Source organism: Hyperolius riggenbachi, chromosome 1, assembly GCF_040937935.1.
Source record: "Hyperolius riggenbachi isolate aHypRig1 chromosome 1, aHypRig1.pri, whole genome shotgun sequence".
Classification (NCBI taxonomy): Eukaryota; Metazoa; Chordata; class Amphibia; order Anura; family Hyperoliidae; genus Hyperolius; species Hyperolius riggenbachi.
In genome coordinates this window covers 444,958,003-444,985,636 of record NC_090646.1, presented here as the reverse complement: position 1 = coordinate 444,985,636, position 27,634 = coordinate 444,958,003, and the positions used below count along the sequence as shown (strand labels likewise).

At 45.4% G+C, this 27,634-nt stretch overlaps 2 protein-coding genes across 13 annotated transcripts in view; one reads left to right on the top strand and one right to left on the bottom strand.

Annotated features, from left to right (window-relative positions):
- The window catches only part of SFI1 (SFI1 centrin binding protein), a 145,840-nt gene extending 133,562 nt beyond the window's left edge, over positions 1–12,278 (top strand). For all 6 annotated transcript variants that reach the window (XM_068238479.1, XM_068238463.1, XM_068238456.1 and 3 more), the window contains 6 exons: positions 724–849; positions 2,200–2,476; positions 3,740–3,881; positions 8,121–8,262; positions 11,238–11,349; positions 12,126–12,278. In XM_068238479.1, the coding sequence (XP_068094580.1) occupies positions 724–849; positions 2,200–2,476; positions 3,740–3,881; positions 8,121–8,262; positions 11,238–11,349; positions 12,126–12,248 (922 nt within the window). In that variant the 3' untranslated portion in view covers positions 12,249–12,278. The remainder of the gene's footprint in view (positions 1–723; positions 850–2,199; positions 2,477–3,739; positions 3,882–8,120; positions 8,263–11,237; positions 11,350–12,125) is intronic.
- Positions 12,276–27,634, bottom strand: part of PISD (phosphatidylserine decarboxylase) — an 83,231-nt gene continuing 67,872 nt past the window's right edge. For all 7 annotated transcript variants that reach the window (XM_068238543.1, XM_068238547.1, XM_068238563.1 and 4 more), the window contains 4 exons: positions 26,152–26,290; positions 25,708–25,842; positions 23,864–24,024; positions 12,276–13,120 (listed from right to left, as the gene is read on the bottom strand). In XM_068238543.1, coding sequence (XP_068094644.1) covers positions 12,896–13,120; positions 23,864–24,024; positions 25,708–25,842; positions 26,152–26,290 — 660 coding nt within the window. In that variant the 3' untranslated portion in view covers positions 12,276–12,895. The remainder of the gene's footprint in view (positions 13,121–23,863; positions 24,025–25,707; positions 25,843–26,151; positions 26,291–27,634) is intronic.

Genomic DNA, 27,634 nt, shown 5'->3' with positions numbered 1-27,634 from the left:
TGGGGACTCCAATTTTAAGGAATTGTTTTTAGACTTTGGGATGTTGTGCTTGCTGGTATTCAATAAAGTTTTGCATTTTTGTATGGATCAGTGAGGTCTCTGCAAACTTTTCTTTTTTACAATTTTGAGCAAGTAGTGTACTATATCAGGGTTTGTAAACCTTGTATATTCATACTGTCGCATGGTCATGACCTGGGAACGGAGTTTACTTTAGTCAGAGATTTATGATAAGAGTTTACTGAAACAAGATTCTACTGTAAAACAATCTATCAATTTTTTTAGATCAATTCCATCAATCTGACCGAAGTGGATAGCCGCTTTTCTTCCTTTAGTGGGCCTTAATGATTTTCCGATTGCTATTACTATCGAATCGGATAATCGTCTGGAGAATTGTATTATTAATGGCCACCTTAACATGGTGTAGGTCAGTGATCTGCAAACTTGGATCTCCAGCTGTTACGGAACTACAAGTCCCACAATGCATTGCAGGAGTTTGACAGCCACAGTCATGATTCATAAAGGCAAATGCATTGTGGAACTTGTAGTTTCTTAACAGCTGGAGAGCTAAGTTTGCAGATCACTGGTGTAGGTCATTTGGAAAAAGCATTGGACATTTCTATGATCAATGCTTGTGTTCCATTTTGTTGCTTTTTAACGTTACACATTTTTGGTTAATCATCCTTTATGGTCACTTATACTTTCCATACCTTTCATTTTCTGCAGAAGTACGTTGAGATCAGAGCGCCTGAAACCTCGCACTCCAGAATTTTTGTTGCACTCATTAGAAAAAGAGGGTCTTATCGGCACTTTGTTCACAGATGCTGCGAGTCAACACTACAGTTCTCAAATGTGAGCATCAGTAGGTGTTTTCCTGGATATATTACATTTAGAGTCAGCATGTGGGCAATTAAATATAACATGAATGTACCTCCAGTAGTCTGGTTGCATGTCTGGTTCACAGAAGAAAAAAGGAATGATTTCCTTTGCCCCACCCACTGCCCTGAAATGATGACTTCCACATAATGGGAAATGTTCAGTTATCTGGTTGTTTTAAGAATGCTGGACTCTGCAATCTTGTTGTACAGGACTTTAACCACTTTGGGACCTACAGACTCTGGTCCCTGAAAGGACAATTGAAGCAAGAGGGATATGGAGGCTGCCATATTTATTTCCTTTTAAACAATACCAGTTCCCTGAATACTCTGCCTCCTTACATAGTTACATAGTTATAGTTTTATAGTTATTTGGGTTGAAAAAATACATACATCCATTGAGCTCAACCAGAAAATAAAATGCCACACCAGCCTGCTCCCTCACATATCCCTGTTGACCCAGAGAAAGGTGAAAAACCCTTACAAGGCATGGTCCAATTAGCCCCAAATTGGAAAAAAATTCCTTCCCGATTCCAGATGGTCCTTCCTGACTCCAGATGGCAATCGGATAAAATCCCTGGATCATGACCCTTTTTATAGTATGGCTTTGTTATTGTTTGGTTTATTTGGCTATTCCTTCTTAAGATGTTGTTACTCTTTGATAACATGCTATGTAATTTTTTTTCTCTCAATATTTGTCCTTTTTCTGTTATTCAAGAGTGATAACTTGGCTGTTGTATTACATCCTGATGCTCCAATTGTACTACTTGTTCTTTGGTAATTCTGGTATGTCCTATTTATTTTATGCAAATAAACCCGGTTTGAATTAAAAAAAAAAAAATCCCTGGATCAACACCCCTGGGCATTACCTAGTAATTATAGCCATGTCTTTCAACGCAAGGAAAGCATCTAAGCCCCCTTTTAATGCAGATCTAGAATTTGCCATAACTACTTCCTGTGGCAATGCTTGCCACATCTTAATCACTCTTATTGTAAAGAACCCTTTCCTAAATAAATGGCTAAAACAGATCATGTCTTCTAGTCCTTTGCGAAAGCCTAGGGACAAAAAAAAGCTCATCTGCCAAGCTTCTATATGTAACATATGTCTGTAGCAGGTTAAGTTCTCTATTTAAAATACTGGTGGTTATGGGTCACTACAGCTTTACTGGGCACAGGGATGCATACCTGTCATGAAGTGGTGCATTATGAGTGTCTCACAAGGTACAATCGCAAAATAAAATATTGCATGTAATCAAAGGATTCTTAATCTACTGTATAACATCTTGGTTCTAGATTGCTATAATGAAATCTACCTCTCTAATTTTAGTGACCATCATGCCAAGGACAATTCCAAGGAGCGTTCATCTTATCTGGCTTCAGGTCAGCTGGAAATAAATGCTACAAGTTCTACCCACACAGTTCCTGTGGCACCTTCTAAAACTAGAAGCCTGGTCATTCCTTCTGCTGACCACCTGCCTTTAGGTCCGTGTTCTTCTATCTATCCTGGGACAGCAATATCTCAGTCCTTCTGTCCAATCCAGACAGTGCCATTACTTATGCCACCTTCTGCCTTTATGCCACGGGGTCAAGTACAGGCAAACCTGGTAAGCAGATAGGGTACAAATATACAAAATTTACAAATGTTTTTTTTTTAGGCCTCCTTATATTGTATCACGATGGCTTATGTATAACACTGGTGGGTTTTCAAACAGAGAAGGTGGGGTGAGAGAAGAGTGCATTAAGCCTGGTACACAATTTCAATTATGATTGGCCAATCAAATACCAATTTTACCATCTGAAAGGTTGTAATAATGTGCTGCTTAAATCACCCCGATATTAAAATATATACAGCACATCACAATTTCTTAAAAATGACATCATTGCTTCAACTAGTCAGCAGCACATTCCTCCAGACAGTGCTTTACAGATACATTAATAATTAACACTCTAGAAGCTCCAGGCACCTTTGAGAGACAGAATACAAAACCTATATTTCAATACCCAGTTGGTATATTACCATACAAGCCACTGTGACAGAGATCTGAAGACTCAGACCTATTCATGCATTGTTGTTAAAAAACCTGGTCTATTGAGAAATTAACACATGTAACAAAGTCTGCCTCTGCCAGTTGTTTACAGAATAACAAATCCTATTGTCTCTGCTGTCTGTACCATGTCTATGCTATTGTTTCAAATACTTTCTATGTGCACTCCGGTCTAATCTGGTTTTTCCCTAACATCAGGGTGTATATAAGATTGACCTGTAAATAAAGATTTCAGATGCTGTTCCACCAACTTAAGTGTTCGTGGTCCGTGTCTCCCAGCTGGAAGAGAGGGTATTCACTTGGATTGGGGGAGAACTTTAACCTGGGTTGCAGATTATTCTGCTAAGTCATCTTGTAGCTGCCTCCGATGAAATTGAGCTATCACCATCTCCGCATAGTATGATGGTTTACCTCCACAATCTGGCCAATCACTGACCAATGTATTATATGGATCAGGAAATATTGGATACTATGAACAGATTGTGTAGCTAAACCTTCATACTACATGGAGATGTTAAAATAGTGAGTGGCCAATCATAAGGAAAATATTGTACCACGCAAAGCTTTAATATTCCTTAAAACCCACAGCAAAATTCAGGTGGTACTGGTGCTTGTAACATTTCATTTACTTTATTGCTAGATGTCTGACTCTTATCTATTCTCTTGGTGCCTTCTCATGTTGGCTCATGAAAGCAGGTAATATCAGTTACGGAGTAACATGATAACGTTGTATTTCCCAGTTTGGTTCCTTAAGTTATCCAGCTCTTAAACAATAGACTTTTTTTTAGCCGTTTCTTTAAAGAAAGTGTTTTGTTTCAACAGAGCACTTATCCGCCTAGCCAGGAAGTACATCTGAAGAAGCCTTCACAATTAATACCTGTTTTGGCCGATTCCTGCCAGCAGTTCTCCCCAAAGGGTATTTTCCTGGACACAGGAGTAAAACAACCCTTGGCTGTTAACACAGGTAACTTGAGCCAGAATATAAGACACGGGGCCTAAGTGACTAACACTCACACCTTGCAGCATATCAGAGTCCCAGGATACTATCTGCGTTTGTATGATCTTCACATTTCTGTGTGGGTATCCTCTAAGCTGCATACTCACTGCCTGATGGGTCCAGTGACCTCCTTTTGACGAAGATCGCTAGTGACGCCTCTTCCTGTTGGCGAGGTTACACAGCGGTACGAACAAAATTTCCAGCGATTGCGCTACTTTGCGCGGTGTTGGGGGTCTTAAAAATCGAATGCGTCAGTCTTCTGTTATTGCGTGACGCTAGCAGACGTTCGCAAATGTGCACCCGTACCCACCTCGTGATGTCGCCAGTCATTGGGAAAATCGCCAGGTGGGTTCACAGCTTTACATTCCAAAAACATGCTGGTAAATTGCTTCTCTCCCTCATCTGAAGTGTGTCGGAAATGCTCATTTCTGATTCTGTGGAAATTCTGCTCTTCACCAATGTCCGTTTCTGTTTTTGGTCAATGTTTGCATCAGAGAATGTAAAACAATCAAACACAAATCAGAAAAATGGCAAACAGAAAATCAGTTTTGTGATTGGTCTAAAATTACCGCTGTGCATTCTCTGATTGGTCCAATGCTTCAGAGTTCTGTGTACGGAATCTGAATGAGCATCTTTCCTAGATATCGTATGACATGGTAACCTCTAGTTAACTGGCCATAAAACATAGTACACAACACAGGCTCAACTATTGAGCTAATGGCTCACAATGGAGGTACAAAATAAAGTACAACTGTAGTGAGTAGAAGATCGAGGCTGCCATATTTATTTCCTTTTAAATCATACCAGTTGCCTGGCAGCCATGCTGATCTATTTGGCTGCAGTAGTGTCTGAATAATGCCAAAAACAAGCATATAGATAATCTTGTCAGATCTGAAAATGTCAAAAACACCTGATCTGCTGCATGCTTGTTCAGGGTCTATATCTAATGTATTAGAGGCAAAGGATCAGCAGTATACGGCTCTTCTGCCTCCACTAAAATGGCCGCGGCTGCGCAGTCCGCATCCGCGCGAGTGCGGCTGCGCTGCTCTGGGGCCTCCCCCCCGATCCACGCTACAGGCCTACTCCTGTTGCGTAGATTGGGGGGGAGGGGGGGGGAGGTCCTAGAGCTGTGCAGCCGCACTCGCGCATATGCGGACTGCGCAGCCGCGGCCAGCTCTGGCGGCCATCTTAGTGGAGGCAGAAGAGCCCGACCCGGGCTGTGGGGTCGGGACTGGCCCAAGGGGGACATTGAGCTGCGGGGACCCGGCGGCACAGCACGGAGGGCGCGGATGGCGTCCTCCGTGCATTGATATTTCATGCAGGTATTTAACTTTTTTTTCATTATTTCGCCTCGTAAGTCCTTTAACCACTTGCCAACCGCGCACTCATAACGCGCGTCGGCAAAGTGGCAGCTGCAGGACCAGCGACGCAGACATGCGTCGCCGGCTGCTTCCTGTCAATTTACGGCGGGGGGCTCCGTGAATAGCCTGCGGGCCGCCGATCGCGGCTCCCAGGCTAAATGTAAACACAAGCGGAAAGAATCTGCTTTGTTTACATTTGTACAACGCTGCTAACAGCAGCGTTATACCAGATCAGCGATCCCCGGCCAATCAGCGGCCGGGGATCGCTGTCACATGACAGGCAGGAGCCTGTTAGAGGCTGCACAGGACAGATCCGTTCCTGTGCAGCCTCCGATCTCTCGGGGAAGAGAGGGAGTGGGGGAATCCTGCGGTGGAGGGGGCTTTGAGGTGCCGCCACACGCAGGCAGGAGCGATCAGACACCCCCACAGCACATCCCCATAGTGGGGAAAAAAGGGGGGCGATCTGGTCGCTCTGCCAGGTATTTGATCTGTGCTGGGGGCTGTAGAGCCCACCCAGCACAGATCTGCTAAAACAGCGCTGGTCCTTAAGGGGGGGGGGGGGGGGGTAAAGGCTGGGTCATCAAGTGGTTAAAGCAAAAAAACCGAACGGAACTACTGCGCCTGCCCAGAACTCTCCAGACCATGTGAGCGTGATTGACAGCGGCCCTCGCGCAGGTGCAGTAGAGGCAGACCTCGGCTTCTGAAATGGAGCGGATCCCGGAGCTGCGGCAAGGGACATAGTGGCTGCCAAGGGCTGGAGGAAGCTCTGGTTAAAGAGAGTCTGAAGCGAGAATAAATCTCGCTTCAGACCTCATAGATAGCAGGGGCATGTGTGCCCCTGCTAAAACGCCGCTATCCCGCGGCTTAACGGGGGTCCCTGATCCCCCAAATCTCCTCCGTACAGCCGGGGAGCGCTTCCTGGTTGGGGCAGGGCTAACCGCCGCAGCCCTGCCCCACGCGCGTCTGTCAGCGCGTATCTCCGCCTCTCCCCCGCCCCTCTCAGTCTTCCTTCACTGAGAGGGGCGGGGGAGAGGCGGCGATGCGCCGCTGATAGACGCGACTGGAGGAAGGGCTGCAACCGTTAGCCCTGCCTCCAGGAAGCAATAAATCTGCGACCAAAAGACGACCAAGGTTTGTGGGGGTGGGTTTGGGGGATCAGGGACCCCCGTTTAGCGGCGCGATAGTTGCAGTTTAGCAGGGGCACACATGCCCCTGCTAACTATGAGCTCTGAAGCAAGATTTATTCTCGCTTCAGAGTCTCTTTAAGTAGAGCTTTTTTTTTTTTTTTTTAGCTGCTCGGATGCTTAATAAATATGGCAGCCTCCATATCCCTCTCACTACAGTTGTCCTTAAAGGTTTACAGATTTATTTTTTCAACACAATCAATGATAAGGTACAATCTGCCTACAGTGGGATGTGAGTGTTTGGGTGCATGATCCGGCCCGTGACTCTTCAAAAGAGAGACCACTGCCAAATAAGGGACAAGAGTTTGTTTAAGCTTTTAACCACTTAAGGACCAGGGCATTTTTCACTGATCTGTGCTGTGTGGGCTCCAGCCCGCAGCACAGACCAGGTTTGAGGCAGGGCGATCAGATCCCCCCCACCTTTTTCCCCACAGATGTCCTGCTGGGAGGGGTCTGATTGCTGCCGCTCTGTGTGGCCGAATGGGGGGGGGGGGGGGGGCTCCTCTAAGCCTCCCACTGCAGCGCTATTCCCCCCCCTCCCTCTCCTGCTCACTATGGACGGTACAGGACGGCGATCCGTCCTGTACCGCCTCTGATAGGCTTCAGCCTATCGCATGACAGCGATCCCCAGCCAATCAGAGGCCGGGGATCGCCGATCTCCTTTACGGAGCTGCTGCGACAGCAGCACCGTAGGATGTAAACAAGGGATTTCTTTCCCGCCTGTTTACATTACGCCTGCTAGCCGCGATCGGAGGTTTGCAGGCTGTTCATGGAGACACCCTCCGTGAACTGACATGGAACGGTTTCCATGGAAACCCACAAATGACCAGTTAGGCGGTTATGTGGTTAATTGTTCCCAGTAATGTGTATCCACATTTTTTTTTTTTTACGCAATAAAGCTTAATATAATTTTCTGTTGCACGGACACTGTTGGCATGGTGGATGCGATCATGTGTGGAATACATTTGTGGTAATTTTACTGCAATCTGAATTATTATTAACAGATTGTAATAAAGGAGTAATGCAAACCAGACAGAGCAATGTAATATGAAGTCATCTTTCACAAGATACTGTATCCAACCACTAAAGGACCAGGGGTGTTTTGCCTGATCTGTGCTGCGTGGACTCTCCAGCCCACAGCACAGATCAGGATTATGCCAGGGCGATCAGACTTACCCCCACTAGGGGGATGTCCTGCTGGGGGAGTCTGATCGCCGCCAGCTTCCTGCGCTTTGCGGGGGGCTCTTCAAAGCCCCACTCCGCAGCGTTTTCGGTGCTCCCTTCCTTTCCATCCCCCCCTCTCCCTCTATGGGCTGCGCAGGAAGGATATCCGTCCTGCGCATTGTAGGATAGGCTTCAGCCTATCATATGCCGGCGATCCCCGGCCAATCAGGGGTCGGGGATTGCCGATCTGCATTACGGCGCTGCTGTATGATGTAAACAGCTGGGATTTCTTCCCTCCGGAGACACCCTCCGTGAACTGACATGGAAAGGCCGCGGCCGTTTCCATGGAAAACCACTTAAGACCTGCTGACGCCTATCGGCGTTAGACGGTCGTTAAGTGGTTTAAACTGAAGTCTTGCAAGTACGCGTTTTAATAAAATGTCTATAAATTGCTGTTCCTTGACTTTTTTCTTTTTCACCTTTTTTTTCCTTTACAGTGAACAGCGTTACTAGTATGCAAGAAGGGACAGTATGTTCACAGGTAGAGGAGGAGCGGCTGAAGACTGCTGCCCTGGAAGAGGAACTTGCTCAGATCCACCATCATATGCAAAGATACCAGGACTGGAGAGAGGAACTTAAGTAAGCAAAAGTTAAAAGCAAAAACATGAAAAAAAAAAAACTTCCGGTATTCTTCAGACTTGCCTGAAAAATGCTTTTAAGTTAGTAGTAATGTAACTACTTAGTCTGGTTCCATTTTAATTTGAAGTCACCAATTTGGCCCTGTATTGCCACAGAGGGCGTGCCTTAAACCTGTTCTGGATGGTCGTCGAGTGCAAAATTTTAAGTCAATTGCCTACCGGAAACAAATTAAGCTAAAGGATCCTTGATCTACATACAGTGCACATGGTGGAAGACATATCTGCGATGTAAACTGATAAGAGAACAATCAGTATTTCAAAGATGCTGATTGTTAACCACTTGATGACCCACCCTTTACCCCCCCTTAAGGACCAGCGCTGTTTTTAGTGATCTGTGCTGGGTGGGCTCTGCAGCCCCCAGCACAGATCAGGTAGCAGGCAGAGAGATCAGATTGCCCCTCTTTTTCCCCCCTATCGGGATGATGTGCAGGGGGGGTCTGATTGCTCCTGCCTGCCTGGGTGTTGCCGGGGGGGGGGGGGCACCTCAAAGCCCCCCTCCGCGGCGAAATTCCCCCCCCCCCCCCCCCCGGTGATCGGGGTTGCACAGGACGCTATCTGTCCTGTGCAGCCAGTGACAGGCTGTCCCCTGTCACATGGCGGCGATCCCCGATCTGCCTTATGGCGCTGCTGCGCAGCAGCACCGTACACTGTAAACAAAGGAGACATGTGTCTCCTACGTTTACATTTAGTCTGCGAGCTGGCTCGCAGGCTATTCACGGAAACCCGCTCCGTTATCTGACAGGAAACGGCCGCTCGCTGATTAATTAGGGAGGCACCTGGCGACGCAGAACTACGTCGCTGGTCCTCCAGCTACCACTTTGCCGCCGCACGGTATGAGTGTGCGGTCGGCAAGTGGTTAAAGAACAACTGTAGCAAGAGGGCTATAGAGGCTGTCGTATATTCTTTCCTTTTAAACCATGCCAGTTGCAGTAGTGTCTGAATAACACTAGAAACAAGCATGCAGCTCATATTGTCAGATCTGACAATGTCAGAAACATCTTATCTGTTGCATGCTTGTTCCGGGGCTATAGCTAAAAGCATTATGCTGGGAATACACTGGTCGATCCGGCGGCCGATTAGCCGCCGGATCTACTCCCGCCACGTCCCCGCCAGCGCTCTTTATCAGCTGCTCGATTCCCTGCCATTGTCCGCCGGCGGGAATAGAGTGGGCGCGGGTCGAGCAGCGTGATCGGACCAGCTGAATATTAGCTGCTCGATACACGGTACAGAAACGTACTGTGTATCTCCAGCATTAGAGGCAGAGGATAATCATGATAGCCAGGCAACTTGTATTGCTTAACCACTTGCCGACCGCGCACTCATACCGCGCGTCGGCAAAGTGGCAGCTGCAGGACCAGCGACGCAGTATTGCGTCGCCAGCTGCAGGCTGATTAATCAGGAAGCGGCCGCTCTGGCGAGCGGCTGCTTCCTGTCAATTCACGGCGGGGGGCTCCGTGAATAGCCTGCAGGCCGCCGATGGCGGCTCGCAGGCTAAATGTAAACACAAGCGGAAATAATCCGCTTTGTTTACATTTGTACGGCGCTGCTGCGCAGCAGCGCTGTAAGGCAGATCGGCGATCCCCGGCCAATCAGCGGCCGGGGATCGCCGCCATGTGACAGGGGACGTCCCGTCACTGGCTGCACAGGACGGATAGCGTCCTGTGCAGACCTGATCTCCTGGCGGGGGAGCAGGTAGGAGAGGGAGGGGGGATCTTCGCCGCGGAGGGGGGCTTTGAGCTGCCCCCCCCGCCAGCCACATGCAGGCATGAGAGATCGGACCCCCCCAGCACATCATCCCCCTAGTGGGGAAAAAAGGGGGGTGATCTGATCTCTCTGCCTGCTACATGATCTGTGCTGGGGGCTGCAGAGCCCACCCAGCACAGATCACTCAGCACAGCGCTGGTCTATAAGGGGGGGTAAAGGGTGGGTCCTCAAGTGGTTAAAAGTAAATAAATATGGCCGCCTCCATATCCTTCTTGCTACAGTTGACCTTTGTTGTCCTTTAAAGCAGTATCCCACCCTTAAGGGAGTATCACTGGGCTTCAGTGGCCACTCTCATGCTATATCCAGAAGAGATACAGCCAGACACTGCTCTGTACATGCATTTCCTTCAAGTGCATGTTGCAAGAAGCAAGTCTGTATGCCATTAATCTAGCACCTAGAAGTATGGTGTGTATAATGTCATACTATATGTCCTGTGCAGACAGAACGTGGAAGAGAGGTGACAATTTAACAATTAGCGTGTACACTATTCAGCTCTGACTGAACAATTAGAGTTGTACCTTTTCTGGGTATGGTATGAGGAGATTGTCCAAGTTTAAGCAGTTTAAAGGGACCCTAAGCAGGAGGCTAAAATGGGCAAATGAACTTAACTGGGGCTCCTGTAGCCCCTCGTAGTGTGCGCGGTCCATTCTTTTGATGACTGCACCTGCACAGAACGATGACGACTGGTACACGAGCGAGACAGGCACATGGGCCGCGCATTTGGCCGAGGATCTTCAGAGTACGAGGGGCTGGAGGAAGCCCCAGGTTAGTTAATTTGCCCATTATAGCGTCCTGCTCAGGGTCTCTTTAAATCTTTGCCCTGGCACTATGTAGATTTCAATGACTAACCTCTGCAAGAAGTTAAACTATTAAAGGTCTTGTGAAGCATGGATATGTACTATTTATTTATTGTATAGTATGTAAGTATGCAGATCAGGTGCTCTGCCTCTACAGATTGCATGCTTGTTCCAAGTCTTCTACCTAAACACTGCCCATGCCAAAAGATGAAAGTGTCAATCTTTTAAAGCCCAATGTAATTATCAGTGTGCATGGGCTTACCTATCAAAATTATAAATCAATAGTTTAGTTTTAAACTCGCCTGACTATGGTGATTTTACAGTGTTCTACAATGTTTGTTACTCTTTTTTTCAGAGCTTGGCAAAGGCACGCACGAGTTTTAAGCAGATGGTTGCACTCTGGTGACTTTAGCATGGACTCTTCCGAACAAGCAATTGCTCAAGATATTAAACATGAGCTACAGCAGGTACTATGACACAGTTTAATTTATGTGGGAACATCCTATTGTTTAAAAGACTGTTGTGCATTTAGATTCTCTATGCAGCCCTTGTTTAGGCACATATGGTATTTAATGGGATAATTCTCCTCCCTAGGCTAGATTACATGGTACACACACAAGTATATGAATATTCATTATTTTGGGGTGACTACTGCTTTGACTTAGTGCTCCAATAATGGGGAGAGCCTACTTGTGCTCCCACCCCAGTATGCAGTAAGGCCTAGGTTCTCAACGTGTGGTACGCAAACCCCAGGGGGTACTTCTGCGGGTTCCTGGGGTACTCGTGCTTGATGTACTTAATTAAGAATAACAAATTTAGAGTTTTAGAAAACTGATATATTTTATTTAAACAACACCAAATGAGTGTTTAAGCTAATTAAAAGCAATAGTAAATGCTTGGAAATTGTTTAGAACCAATTATCATGTGCTACAATTAAATCTATAATTTGTCAAGGGGTACTTGTGATAATGTTAACTATGCTAGGGGGTACTTAGCGAGTACAGCGTTTTAAAAGGGGTACATAGCAATGAAATGTTGAGTAACACTGCAGTAAGGCACAGCAGAAATACATTTTTAAACTATGGAGTTTGCATGGTCATGTGACTGGATACATATTTACAAAAATTTTCTATACACTCACATCTTAGTAGTCCATTAGGTAGAGAATGAAGATAGGGGCTTTAGAAAGAAAATTGCTCCCTCCTTTATTGTATGTGTAAACCTACTGTATTCTTCTATACAGCTGGAACTCCAAATAAATAAACGTGTCTGCAAACTAAACACTGAGAAGACTAAAGTAAAGCATTATATTACCAGAATCCAGGAGATCACAGCAATGTTGGATTCCTGTCCTTCAACCACGTAGTAAATAAAAGCCATTTCAGTATTAAAATAAGGTGTTTACATTTGTTTTATTTCAAAATGTATGTTAAATGAGTTAATGTATTAGCAAGATTATCTCATTTAGAAATATAAAATTTATTGAGCTACAGCTCCACTGAGCATAGGATTGGCTTCCTGTTTTCCTTCCACCACCCTTCGCTGCCCCACACAACAGGAAGAGCAGTGGACTCTCTCATGATTCCTCTGGTCACTTATTTCTCTTCAGCAGGCTGAGACTGCCTTGGGGTGTAGCACTTCCCTGAGGTCGGCAGTGTCATTCCAGTCAGCCTGTTCCTATAAAAAAAAAATTGCTGGCACCAAAATGTAAATTTCCCCAGAAGGTATTAAAACATACATAAATATCCCTCAAAGCATGGCAATCTTCCATCCAGTGCCAAGGCATCCAGCCACACCTCATAGAGGAGGAGTGGGCAGTACACACGAGTGCAGAGCAAGACTAGGAGGGGAGCTGGTGTATGAGGCATAGCAGATGGTCTGGATTTGCAATGAATTCCCTCAGTGCTGCACAGCTTGACTTGCATAGAGACGTGAATCTGAGTCTCCCCATCACCAGGCATGTATGAACTGCTTTTCGGGGCTTCCCGCCTTGCATTAAGAATACCAGTTTTGTTAAAGTGAGCCCACAGCCTCTCCAAAGTGGATTTTCTGTCCAGCTTTCAAGTTGAAGGTAAAATCCTTTGGTGCTTCAAATATTAGTACTATAGTGGAACCAAGATTGAATTCTCCTAGCTGCTCTCCTTTCCGCATAGGAATGCCATCCTGATTATTGTTCGTTACATAGCTTACATCATTGTGCGAACCTTTACTGTAGCGGGGGCTGTTAGTCTGTAAATCCTACAAAACAGAAATGCAAGACCACATTAGTCCAGGTTTAGAAATAATGAAAACTGTTTCATAGGTTTACTTTCAAGGGAACCTGAAAGAGAACTGAAGATAGTTTTTAAAAATCATAACTGCACACAGAGGCTGGGTCTGCATATAATGCCCAGCCTCTGTTGCTACATTGTTTTCCACCAGACACCCCCCCCCCCCCCCCTCCACACCACGCTATGCTTGCCCCATAAATCAAACCGCTGTGCTAGTGCCATGCAGCGTGTCGATAGCAGGCTGTTTACATGGCCACTGTCACTCTCTGCCGCTCCCCACTTGTGTCACTTTCCTCCAATCAGCGGGGAGGGCAGGGACGCAGGCGAGGAGTGGCTCCAGCACAATCCAGCAGAGATGACAGCCACACATCTGGAGACTGTTCCCTCCTGGAGTCCTCAAACTCAGACCTCAGCTCCCAGGGTAGCCCCATCAAGGCTGTCCTCTGCAACATCAGATCAATAAACAGCAATCATACATGATCTAATAGTCTTCTGATCTGGCCTGCCTGACTGAAACCTGGCTTTCTGAACCTGTTGGCCCCACCCTGGAGGCAGCTGTGCCAACAAACTATTCCGTGATACACTGCAACAGGAAAGAACGCAGGGGAGGAGGGGTTACACTTTGCTTTAGATCAGCTTTGAAAATCAGACCACTTACTGTAGGTCCTACCAACTCGTTTGAATGCTTGGGGGTGCAACTTTCAGCTGAGGAAAACATTAACATATTGCTGATCTACCGCCCACCAGAAAAATACTCAGACTTCCTTGAGGAACTTGTAGACCTCCTGTGCAACCTAACACTGGAACACCCCAGATGGATTGTTCTTGGAGATTTCAATACATGGGTGGACGACTCCTCTTCACAATTTGGAAAAGAGCTACCTCGTGCCTTACATGAACTGGGCTTCCTCCAATCAATCAGCTCTGCTACTCACAGGAAAGGTCACACTCTGGACCTTATATTCCATACTGGGCTGTCAATAGCCAATGTGGAAATTAATCCTGTTGCCTGGTCAGACCATCACACTATCCACTTCTCCCTCTCAATACCAGCCGTCAAACACCAGGTCAAGAATCAAATAAAATATCGCCGCTTAAAAGGGCTAACACCTCAACATATCCGAGATAACCTTAGCTTTGATGAATTGACTGACTCCAGCTTGGACCTTGATACTCTGGTGTTTAAATACAACAAATGTGTATCCTCCACCTTTGAGACCATTGCTCCTCTGCGCACCAAATATCTTACTCCACACCATCATGCACAGTGGTTTGATAACGCTATAAAAGAGCTGAAAAGACAAGGCCGAAAACTTGAGAGGCTGTGGCGCAAATCTCAGTCCCCAGAAGACAAACATGCCTTAATCTTCCACTTGAAGAGCTACCAAAAGGTAATCACGGGAAAAAAAATCATCCTTTCTATCACAAGAGATTGCAAATGCAGTTAACAAACCAGCCCAACTGTTCCGCACAGTGGAAAAACTCTGCAACCCAGCATGTCAAAAACTTAATATCGAGTCTTCAAAGGACCTCTGTGACCAATTTGCCCATTTCTTCACAGACAAAGTCTCCGCTATAAGGTCCGCCATCCAACTTACAGCATCTGAGCCTAATATAGCGCCAAAGACCATTAGCAGAGACAACGTAACACCTTGGTCAAACTTCAAAGAAACTGATGAAGAAGTCACATCAAGCATCCTCCTTCACGTCCGCCTAACTACCTGTGACCTGGATCCTGGCCCAACACAGTTCATGTTGAACTGCCCCGACCTGTTCGTACCGGTATTCCTCAAAATTGTTAACTGTTCCTTACAATCAGGGATATTTCCTGCTTTACTGAAGGAAGCAATCATCAGGCCTCTCCTTAAAAAACCCTCCCTGGACCCAGATGCAATGACCAGCTACAGACCTGTCTCTAACCTCCCCTTTCTGGGCAAGCTAATTGAAAAAGCTGTATACCTCCAGCTAGAAGCCAGAATCCTACAAAATAACAGTTATGACCCATTCCAGTCTGGCTTCAGGAAACACCACAGCACTGAAACTGCCCTCATCCAAATATGCAACCACCTGCTCATGGCAAGAGACAGAGGAGAGTGCTCGATCCTCATACTGCTAGACCTTTCTGCAGCCTTTGACACAGTTGACCATGACATCTTGATAAACAGGCTACAGGAATACTGCGGCATTGATGGCATAGTACTTCAGTGGTTCCAATCCTTCTTGAGTGGCAGAATCCACAAAGTGTCTATGGGGCCCTTCCTGTCCACCCCTGTAACACTTAAGTATGGGGTGCCCCAGGGCTCAATCCTCTCTCCCCTGCTTTTCACGATTTACATGCTACCGTTGGGAAAACTAATCCAAAAACATGGCCTGACATACCACTGCTACGCAGACATCCAACTATATCTTTCCTTCAAGCCTGGTGTGACAGACCCAACTCTAACTATAAACGCCTGCTTACGTGAACTACAGCAATGGATGAATGACAACTGGCTGAAACTAAATGCAGACAAAACTGAAGTCCTTCTGATTGGAGGGCAGAGCATGATAACAAAACAACTTAACTTGCAGTCTTCACCACTGGGAATAGGAGGCACGGATCTACGCAGCTCTGATCATGTGCGTAGCCTGGGAGTTCTAATTGATGGGGATTTAAACTTCAGAACTCAAATCTCTGCGGTGGTGAAATCATCCTATTTTCACCTGAAGAACATTGCAAAAATCAAGCACCTCATACCCCCAGAAGATCTGCCAACCTTAGTCCACGCCTTCATCACATCCCGACTGGACTACTGCAATGCTCTCTACACTGGCCTTCCAAAAAAGGTCTTGTACCGCCTACAGCTGATACAGAATATTGCTGCCAGACTGCTAACCAACCAACCCCGTCACTGCCACATAATGCCAGTCCTGCATTCCCTTCACTGGCTACCTATAGAATGGAGGGTCCTATTCAAGATCGGCCTACTGACATTTAAATCCCTGAATAATCTAGGCCCTGGATACTTGAAAGATATGTTACAGCTGCGTAGCAATCCCCGCATTCTCAGATCCACAGGTTCTAATAATCTAGTCATACCCAGAGTCCACTTGGAAACTTTTGGTCCCAGAGCCTTCTGTCATGCTGCCCCTATGTTTTGGAACTCCTTACCTCAACAGATCAGGACAGCCCCATCCCTGGATGTGTTTAAATCCAGACTGAAAACCCACCTGTTCAGTCTGGCATTTGCAGAAATATAACTTTTGTTGTGTGAATACTTCATCCTACTAATTACTGAATCTGAGAGAGCCTAAGCGCTTTGAGTCCTATGGGAAAAAAGCGCTATAGAAATGTTATTGTATTGTAAGTGGGGGAGCGGGCGAGCGTGACTGTGGCCATGTAAACAGCTGGCTATCGACACGCTGCGTGTCGCTAGCATGGTGGTTTGATGTATGGGGGCAAGCAGATCGCAGGGGGGTCTGGGGAGAACAATATAGCAACAGAGGCTGGGCAATAAATGCAGACCTAGCCTCTGTGTGCAACTAGGATTTTTAAAGCACACCTCAGGTTCTCTTAAAGTCTGAAGAATATATAGAGTCTGCCATATTTATTTCCTTTTAAACTGTGCACATTGCCAGGCTGTTCTGTTGATTCTATGCCTCTAATACTTTAAGTCAGAGACCCTAAACAAGCATGTAGATCAGATGTTTCTGACAAGATTAGCCACATGCTTGTTTCAGGAGGGTGTCTCAGGTACTACTAATGCCAGAATGTTCAGCAGGACTGCCAGGTAACTGGTATTGTTTAAAAGGGAATAAATGTGTCAACCTCTATATACCTCTTGCCTCAGGCTAGCTTTCAGCCTTAGTAATGGTTTACTATTTGGTGCTAAAACTTTCATATTCTAGTGTTCACATCATCAGCTAAACTCTAGATTTTTCAGTGAGCATTTCATAACATGGGAGAGGTCTGCTTCATATTAGCGTTAATAAACAGCCTGTTTGCGAATGCGAACTGATCCAATGTTAACCTATTGATCCGTTCGCATTGGTCTGTTAAAGCGGATCAGTTCCGTGTGATTCTCTGAACGGACTGCAAATTTGGTTCTGTAGCAATTTTTCTGGACAGCTGAGCCAAGCAGAACTGAAACGGAAGCTGAAGCACTGCATTGGGGGCAATGAGAAAACAATGTTTCTTCACATTAGTGAAGAAACTGACTGTTCTAGCCAGAAAAATCTGGGGGGGGGGGGATATGGGGGAATGGAAGCAGCTGAATGGCAAACTCATTTGATCAACTGGTAATCAGATCAGTTTGCACCTTAATTGCCAATGTGAACTGGGCTTAAAGAGGAGCTGTCAGCCATACTATGCCAGATAAAAAAAAGGCATATATAAGTAGATAAATACTAGCTCTACTTACATAACGTGTATTGCACGGTCCAAGTGTTTATTTCATTGAACTTTATAAAATAAAAAGTCAAATGGAGAGAATTCTGTTCTCTGGCAGGGGCCATCTTTACTCCCTCAAGCTAAAGCCAATGGTGAGGTAATTTCCTCCCTTACTCCCCTCTCCCCTCCACACCAATAGTGAGTGTTATGTCACAGGCACCTGTAAATGCAGGGAATCCTTAACCTGCTGGGCGTTTCAATTCCCGTGGCCGCGGGAGGGTTTTTTTCGCCCGTTTTTTTTTTTTCCCCCTTTCATGAAGCTAGCCTAGCGCTAGCTACACGATTCTCCCCTTCCTCCTCTCTCCCTCCCACCCTTCTGATCGGCGCCGGCGACGATTGGCCAGGCTGTGTACGGGGAGGGGGGGGGCTTCTTTCACGTCGGGTAGCGGCGGATTGGCGGCGATCGGGGCAAACACGCAGCTAGCAAAGTGCTAGCTGCGTGTTTGAATTATTTTTTTTTTACCAAAATCGGCCCAGCGGTGCCCTCTAGCTAGGGAGGTTAAAGCTAATGGGAACCGAGTTTTTTTTTTTTTTTTTTTTTTTTTAAAGTCAAATACTCATCTAAGAGGGAGGCTCTGTGTCCCATAGAGCACTCCCTCTCCCGGTGCCCGCTGCTGTCCTGGCTCCCCCGTAGTGGTATTCGACTGTTTCGGTCAAATACCGCTGTCTCCCGGCCGAAGGGAGGCTTCGGAAATGGTTTGGGAACACGAGTGCTCCCAAAGACGGGCCGTTCTACAATGCGCATGCGCGCGCCCTCTGACATGTTCACCGCCTGTCTTCGGGAGGACTCTGCTCCTGAAGACATCCGAAGTCCCCTCGGCATGGGACAAGAACGGAGGAGCCAGCGCAACACCAGGGCCACCAGGAGAGGAGAGGGATGGCTCATTAGGACCGAGCCTTCCCTCTCCTTAGGTGAGTATCTCCCTTTTTTTTTTTTAGAACCCGGTTCCCATTAGCTTTAAAGAGGAACTGTAACGACAAAACGGCCCCTGGGGGGTACTCACCTCGGGTGGGGGAAGCCTCAGGATCCCAATGAGGCTTCCCACGCCGTCCTGCGTCCCTCGGGGGTCTCGCTGTAGCCCTCCGTGCAGCGGTGACGCAATATTTACCTTCCTGGCTCCTGCGCAGGCGCTCTGATGCCTCTCGGCGCCGAAGTAGGCGGAAATACCCGATCGCCGTCGGGTCTGCTCTACTGCGCAGGCGCAAGTTTCCGGCGCCTGCGCAGTAGAGCGGACCCGACGGAGATCGGGTATTTCCGTGCCGAAAGTCGCCACAGCGCCCCCGCTGGAGCCAGCAAAGGTAAATATTGAACTGACAGTCGGCACAGTCGCCGGCTGTTCGGAGGGCTGCGGCGAGACCCCCGTGGGACAGAGGACGGCGTGGGAAGCCTCATTAGGATCCGGAGGCTTCCCCCACCCGAGGTGAGTACCCCCCAGGGGAGGTTTTTGTTGTTACAGAGTCTCTTTAAGGAAATGGTAGCAGGGACAGGGGTCCCCATGGGTGCGGTGCGGTGGTGGCGGCCACTGCCCTCATGAATCTGCAGAGATGCCTGTCAGGCTGGAGTGTGGGGAGGTTGCAGGCATGGACAGTCATGGGAGGCAGCCAATGAGAGGATAAGGAGTGAGAGTGACACAGGCTGCAGCCAATCAGGCTGAACTAGCTGTGTCTGTGCAGAAACTCCCCAGCCTGCACTGCAACTTCTCTTTTGCGGCTGATTACTGCGTACTAAGGAGCTGGGAACATGAGGATTAATCTCTGCAATAAGAAAGTAGGATTGATTTTAAAGTTATGCATTGCCTTTTTAGAATTCCTTTTATATGATTAACAGATAGAAATAGAGAATTGATTTTGTTTTTCATGCCTAACATTTTACTCTTAATGGTGTATTCTCACATAGTAGGGTATCAAAATCCCAGTGAGCAGTGGCGTAGTTAAGGAGCTGTGGGCCCCGATGCAAGTTTTACAATGTCCCCGCCCCCCCCCCCCCCCCCCCCCCCCCAAGCACTCTATACATAACAGTTGATATGAAACATCAAATCCTGCCAATGGCAATTACAGTGCAAGAAGGGGATGGGGAGCAGGTTGTTAAGGATTACCACTATTAAAAGTATCTAAAGAAGCAGGGCTGGATTTGGACTTTCCAGTGCCCTAGGCCCAGTGTGTGTGCGTGCCTGCACACACGCACACACCTCTGTTCAACACCCTGACTAGCGATCACTTGTTTGCAGGGCGAAATGCCTGTTTTAGTAACTCTTGTATACGTATGAATGTTTTCTCTTTGAAAAATGATGAATTGCTTTTCCTGTCAGAGCAGCGAGTCCCTAATGCCTGGTATGCATCAAATAGATGGGTTGAATCAATTTTCCGATCACTTATACATAGTCAATCAGAAAAATGATCAGAAATCAGATTGGACCTTTCAGAAATAATTGATTCAACCCGTCTATCTCGTGGGAAATTGCACGGTGTGTACCAGGCATGAAGTAGTAGAGCAGTTCATCTGCCTCTCTGCTCTTCTGTAATCAGACATGTTGCATTTATTTTATATTATTTATTGTACTGATTCTTTCACAGACTTTTTTTTACTGTTTGCAAACACTGTACAAATATATATTTTTTTTATTTTTTGTATATGTTATTACTTTGTATTATTACTTTCTGTTTTGTATACCAAAATGTACAACAGAACATTTGCAATTATAATTATAGATAGGTTGTCTATCTCATAATACTGCAGTACTGATGACTTTAAAATGAGCCAGCAATTGGTTACGCTTTAGCTTGGAAGGGGCTGCCATACATTTCTTTAAAAATAAAAAAAACCTCATCTTTCTGTTTAAGATTTACAATCCAGGGGGGGGAGAGAGAAGGAATGGCTCAAATCATTAACAGAGTCTGACCAGCAATACACTGTTTTTCCCAGCTTGAGTTGTAAAGTGGAAATAATTCTGTTAAAAAGTTTACCTTACTGGATCAGAAATTGAGTCTACAACCAGAGTCACAGACTGCCCAGCAAGCACACTGTGAATCAAGTTTCTCTACTCCCTTAGCATTAAACTGAAGCTTGTATGTTCAGCAGGTAGCACTGTATCATCACAAACCAAGAAGTAAAGAAAATACACGGAGCGCTGGAATTCTGACTGTGTGTGCAGCAAAGCAGGGCGGCTTCGGGAGCAGGAGAAATGATTTATTTTGACATGCAGTCTCTCAGGTCCTGCCACCCTTTTATCCTTCTGATTTTTCATCACCTTAAGCCATGGCTTTTGTGGCCTTACCAGAAATCTGGCCCTGTATAGAAGTGATTATTATGAGCACAGGACTAATAGAAAGGTAATACTGTAGTTGAGGGATTGCCCCTCTGTCCCAAGAGCCCCAATGTGGTCACAACCTCTGCAACCCCCTATTGCTACACCCCTGCCAGTGAGTATCCACTACAAAAGACATTTTCTTCTCCCCAAAAACAATTTTGTTCAAATGTATTTTTTTTCAACCAAACAATGTAACTGTACAGGGAGTCCCTGACTTACGAACATCCAACAATTCGAACGAGCCAGAAATGCACAGATTTATGTGTGAACACAGCCATTGAAAGTTGGCATCAGATTTGCATATGTTTCTAACTGACAGGACACCTTTTTCTGTGTGCAGTAAGTCACACAAAAAAAGGTGTCCTTTCAGATTTTGACAGTAAGCATCAGTTTTGCATATATTTCTATAGCTGCGTTTACACAAATCTATACATTTCCGTTCTGGTCATTTCAGTTTTGTATGCGTTTCTATAGCTGTGTTCACACATAAATCTGTACATTTCCGACCTGGTCATGTCAGTTTTGTATGCGTTTCTATCAGGGCTGTGGAGTCGGGCAATTTTGGGTGCCTGGAGTCGGAGTCGGGAAAAAATGCACCGACTCCTAATGAATTTGTAACTGTAAATAAAATAGAAAATATGATAAAATGTTCTATTTCTCAGATAATAGTCATTAAAAATAATGTATATATACAGTATATATACAATAATAGCTGTGCTTAGTCCACAAAAATGAAATAAACCAATTAAAATTAGTTACTTGTGCTGCTTCAATAAAGCAGTCCCCGTATTTTTAAGGTCAGATATACATATCTGATTGTGACTGTATATATGATGTGTACACAGGAATCTCTTATATATACTAAATAACATCTATGCTGTAAGAATAAAGCCTGATGTGTAGCTGTGTCACTAATAGAGGTGGTCAACAAGATGGAAATAATTCTGCATTGATGCTGATTTATGCAAATGTATGCACTCCCTTTGCTGATGAAATAAAATAATTTGATATGTTATTAAAATTTGGTTTGGTGACTACAAATTAAAGGGTAACTGAGACAGATTAAAAGTAAAGTTTTATACATACCTGGGGCTTCCTCCAGCCCCCTTCAGGCTAATCAGTCCCTCACTGTCCTCCACCACCCGGATCTTCTGCTATGAGTCCTGGTAATTCAGCCAGTCAGTGCTGTCCAGCCGCATGCCGCTCCCACAGCCAGGAACATTCTGCACCTGCGCAATAGTGCTGCACAGGTGTAGTATGCTCCTGGCGGCGGAGTGTGTGCATGCGCACTACGCCTGACTGGCTCAAGTACCTGGACTCCTAGCAGAAGATCCAGGTGGTGGAGGAGGACAACGAGGGACTGATTATCCTGAAGTCGGCTGGAGGAAGCCCCAGGTATGTATAAAACTTTAATTTCATCTGTCTCAGGTTTACTTTGTTACACAGTAGTACTATACTCTACATATGCACTCCCCACAGAGCTGCAGGGAATCTACTGAGAATGCTGTGCACATTTAACACATAGGTGTTGTCTGTTTACAATCTCCTCATTCCCCTGCAGAGTACCTGCACATCATTCTTACATGCACCCACACTTACATTGCCTAGGGCCTGATAGATGTTCTTTGTTCCGGTTTGTACCTTTTACAAGTACTCTTACCAAGGACTAATTTTAGTCTAAAGGGAATAAATATAGTAGTCTACATATCCTTCTCACTTCAGTTGTCTTGTGAAATTCCTAAGCGTTGGCAGTTAAGAGACGAATTTCATGTTACATACTTTTAATCAACAAAATTGTAATATGCAAATTAGAGGAGTCGGAGTCGGTGGAATCCTAAACTGAGGAGTCGGAGGATTTTTGGACCGACTCCACAGCCCTGGTTTCTATAGCTGTGTTCACACATAAATCTGTACATTTCCGACCTGGTCATGTCAGTTTTGTATGCGTTTCTATAGCTGTGTTCACGCATAAAAGGAATACCTTTCCAGTCAGGTAAAATTGATAGAAAACTAATGTAAAATGGACAGAACAGTACTGAACCTGCCTAAGGAGTTTCCCTCCTGTGTAGTTTTACCGCATTTCTCAGTATATTCTTTATTATATCATGAAGAAATTATTAATAGTTTTGTTGTTGGGTAGGACCCTATACAAAAAGATTTTAACAATGGAAATGTTTTTCTTTTATATGCAGACTAGGAGTCTGTTATGCTAGGTACACACCATACAATTTTTTTTGGCTTTCATTTTCAGGTTTATTTTTTTAATTTTCGTTCAGTTCTATGAAAATCAATCAAAAAGATCGGAAAATCAAAAAATAAATCGAAATTCAGATCGGACATTATTGGAAATTATCAATATTGCCAGGTAAATGTCAGAAAATTGTATGATGTGTATCTAGCATTACAGTGATGTATACACAGCAAGCTGCATGCACTGTCCTAAGGGGAGGCTCCAACTGCAGATGGACAAAACAAAATCTGAGCTGTCCTCTTGCTATTTGCCTAAGGCCCCGTTCGCATCACAAACGCGGATGGCCATGCGTGTGCGTTGCGTGGCTGATCCCATCACTGAAAAGTGAAGGGGACAGCCACGCGTTTTTGCAAAAAATGCGTGCAGCATGCATTCCCGGACCGCACAGGTCTGGAACGCATGCAGTGTGAACATCAGACAGTGCACTCTGTGCACGGTCTGATGTCGTGCGTGTCGGCCACCTGCACGCATTTCCAAAACGCGGCTGGAAACGCGTGCAGTGTGAACGGGGCCTAAGATAAGTTAGGCACAAAAGACAAGAGATTACAGACATTATTAGTCTAAACATTGAATGATAATTCAAGCCATCAGAATTTGAATGAAAGCCTTCTAGTTATATTTTACAGTGAAGCCATCATAACATTAGTTACAACAACACTAATTACAGGCTTTTACACCTAGTGGGGTATTTTTCAAAACTGCAACATAACAGCAAACACTTACCCTATCAAAGTATATGCGGATAGAACCAACGTTTGTAGCTCCGACTGCTGTGAGCGAGAAGAATCCATATTTCCAGGTTCCTGTGAGCACCACTCGTTCATTATAACAGAACAGTTCTTTTATCCAACGAGCAACTCCCGGATTCACAGACATGAGTGACCCTAGGGAAGAAATGGTGAGTTTTAAATGAAAATCATATAATACTCAGATTGTCCAGTCATGTGACACTTTCATAAAAAGGTAACTGAAAAAGAAATGGACTGGAAGGCTACATCTGAACTATCTGCCATCTCACTGTCCCTTCTTTCAGCCACCCTGTGTCATCACACATTCCTGCCACTGTGTACACGATTCAATCATTGTACATTTTTCTAAAATCCACAAAGATTTGAAGAAACTTGTTACAAGGAGTGGTGGGATATATCATTCTAAGTTACCACAAAGCAATCCAGCCTTTGTGCTACCTGTGTTAAACTGCATGTTTAACTAGAGGCATTCGGTACTATAACACATTCTAGTGGTCCTTGACATTAAACATGGTCAGGATCTGACTAGAGTAAAGCTGGCCACTAACGGTCCAATTTCTAGCAAAAAATCGTTCGAGTGATCAGAAATTCTGATCGGACGAAAAATCGTTCACTACACCATCAACTAACCAATCATTGCTTCCTATCTATCAAGACCACCAAGAAAATCCAATCACTCTGGCGACATTTTTTTCACTCGTTCGATTGTGTCCACCAATGGAGATTTACAACCAATCAGATCAGAATTTCTGATCGCTCGAACGATTTTTCGCTAGAAATTGGACCGTTAGTGGCCAGCTTTAGTCTGTGCGTTGGGTTCAATGATAATGTGCTACTCTTCTTGTTAGAAAAATCTTTACACATGGACAAATGTTCTGAGAACAGAAACCAACCCAAAAAAAAAAAAAAAAAAAATCTGAACTTCTAGATTCTTCTGTCACCTAACACACACAGGCAAACAGCTGAATGACTGGCAATTCTGCAGTACATCATTAGATTTAAATCCTTACAATCGGTAATATGACAGTTCAAGGTTTCAAATGACATGATTTACTTTGAATGATTTACTTGAATCCCTCCAGTGGCTTCCTATCCAGTCCAGAATCAGATTCAAGATACTGTGTCTGACCTACAAATCTGTCCACAAAACTTGTCCAACCTACATTTCCGATCTTACTCAGAGGTACACACTTAGCTGCTCACTCCACTCTTCCAATGAACTTCGCCTAACTGCCTCCCGCATCACCCAGTCTCATGCACGCCTCCAGGACTTCTCAAGAGCTGCTTCAACACTATGGAACTCCCTACCTCCACCCATTAGGGCAGCCCCCTCCTTCAACATCTTCAAGAAAGGCCTCAAAACTCACCTTTTCACTCTGGCCTACCACCCCTCACTAGTACTCTACCCACAGCTGAACTCTGGTCCCCTACCTTTCGTGTCCTTACCTCTCCCTCTAGATTGTAAGCCTTTGGGCAGGGTCCTCCTCCTTTTGAGTCCTACCTGATCATGGACCTCCATTACTGTGAACCCATGCTATGCATTTGAGTGAACCTAACTTGCCTTGTACTCATACTGTGCTGCATGATCTGGTCCTTCTTGTATTCAGGTATTGTCATTTTGCTGTATATCACCCCTAAATATTGTCTGTAACCTAAACTAATGTCCAGCGCTGCGTAATATGTTGGCGCTTCATAAATACAATAAATAAATGCAGAATGTTTCAGAAAACACTGCATGGTGAAGCAACTTCTACAGTGATTGCATGGATGGATTGCTCCCACATAGCTAGTAGAGAGGCAAGCAGGGCAGCCGGTTACCTGGGAAGTGACGTCGGTGATATACATTCCAGTCTGTTGGTGAGTGAAAGCAGTGATAGTCACCAGGAGCTAGGTAAATAACGCAGTGATAGAGCTCATTTCCTTCTTGAGTCACAAGCTGATCCTGGAATGATGCTGCATAAAAAAAGAAGCCTAATAACCACATGATCATAACTCACAAAGAAACCCATATAACTGGAAAAGCTGCTCCAAGCTGAAACTAAAGCTACAAACAACATCCACAAGGATAAGCAAAGAGATGGCAATTGTAATTCAGCTGCAAGTTCTGCTAGGATTACTAAAAGTAGATTACAGCATAAGTGTTCCTTTCAGACAGGGAAACGATACATTAACACGCTGATCTTTCTGATTATGTAAGAGCATAGAGACTGAATCACTGGCTGTTTCCCACGCCGATAATCCATGCAAAAATGCTGCACTCACCCTTTGCAACAGACAGATTATCCGTCCACGTTTGTGGCCCTAAGAAGGATTCCAGAGAGTAGGTGATTCCTTTCACTTGCTCCACCTCACAGTTCTTCACTCGGCCAAAGTGCAAGATCTTACCATCCGATGGGCTGATCTGGGGGGGGGCAGAGATACACTGCATGAAATCCATACTCATCAGTCCTCTCGTGCAGAAAACCCATATTATGGTTTAGAGTGTGGGCAATTTATCTGGCTGAATTTATACTACAGAAATTCTTCAAACTATACAGTATTACACAGGTTATTACAAAAATAAAGCTGTTTTCCAGACTCAGGTTTACCGGGTAAGGAAACCGGCCAGCCGGTGCTCTGCGTCCAACAGGTACACCAATCCTGTTCAATAGATAACCACGGTATGAACATAAGACACGGCACTCAAAGGGCTTTGAACAGCAACAAGCTGTATTGGAGTATAAGGATACACACACAACATTTCAGGATGAGCCCTTCCTCAGGTGGGGAGGAAAGGCTCTGCCCGAAACGTGTGTATCCTTATACTCCAATACAGCTTGTTGCTGTTCACAGCCCTTTGAGTGCCATGTCTTTTGTTCATACTGTGTACACAGGTTATTGTTGTCAGATCTGACAATGGGTATCATTCATAAAACATTTCCGCATGCGGAAATGCTTAATACCGGTGACTTTACCGACCACTCAGCATAATCCCCATTCATAAAGGCTCTTTCTGCATGAAGAGCTGACAGAGCGATACATTTCCGCCTTGTCCGGAGTTTTTCTAGATTAATCTAGAAAAAGTTACAAACACGTGCATTCATAAAGATTAGAGCAAGCGGTATCCGGAAGGAAAATACCGCTTGCTCGACAGTAGCGATAGGCGGGCGGATTACATGTAAATGAATGGGACGGACCTCCCAAGCAGCATCAGGCAGAGGAGCGCACGGAGGGAATCGGGCAGCTTTTATGTTTCCGCATGTCTTCCGCCACGCTACCGTCAGCTTCCTCCAGAAAACCTCCGCACTTCTACTGCAACAGGCAACTTCTTTATGAATGCCCACCCAGAAGTCTAAATTACCGGTTGCGGAGAAGAACGGTGTTTTCCTGCACTACCGACAGCCTCTTTATGAATGATACCCAATGTCAGAAACAGTTGATCTGCTGCATGCTAGTTCAGCTTCTATTGCTAAGGCTGGTTTCACAGTGGGACGTTACAGGTGCACTTTAGAGCAGCCAGTAACGCAGCCCACCGCACAGCAATGAAAAATCAATGGGCTGTTCACAGTGCCCACGTTGCGTTACTTAGTAACGCTGCGCCATAAGACAACGTACTGCATGCAGTATTTTATAAATGGCAGAGCCGCGTTAGACTGCTTGCACATGCTCAGTAATGTTGGGGAGGAGCAGAGAGCGGCCAGGCACATGGCTAATTAATATTCACTGCACTCAATGACGTGCAGTCTTTACTTCCTTGAGCGGCCGC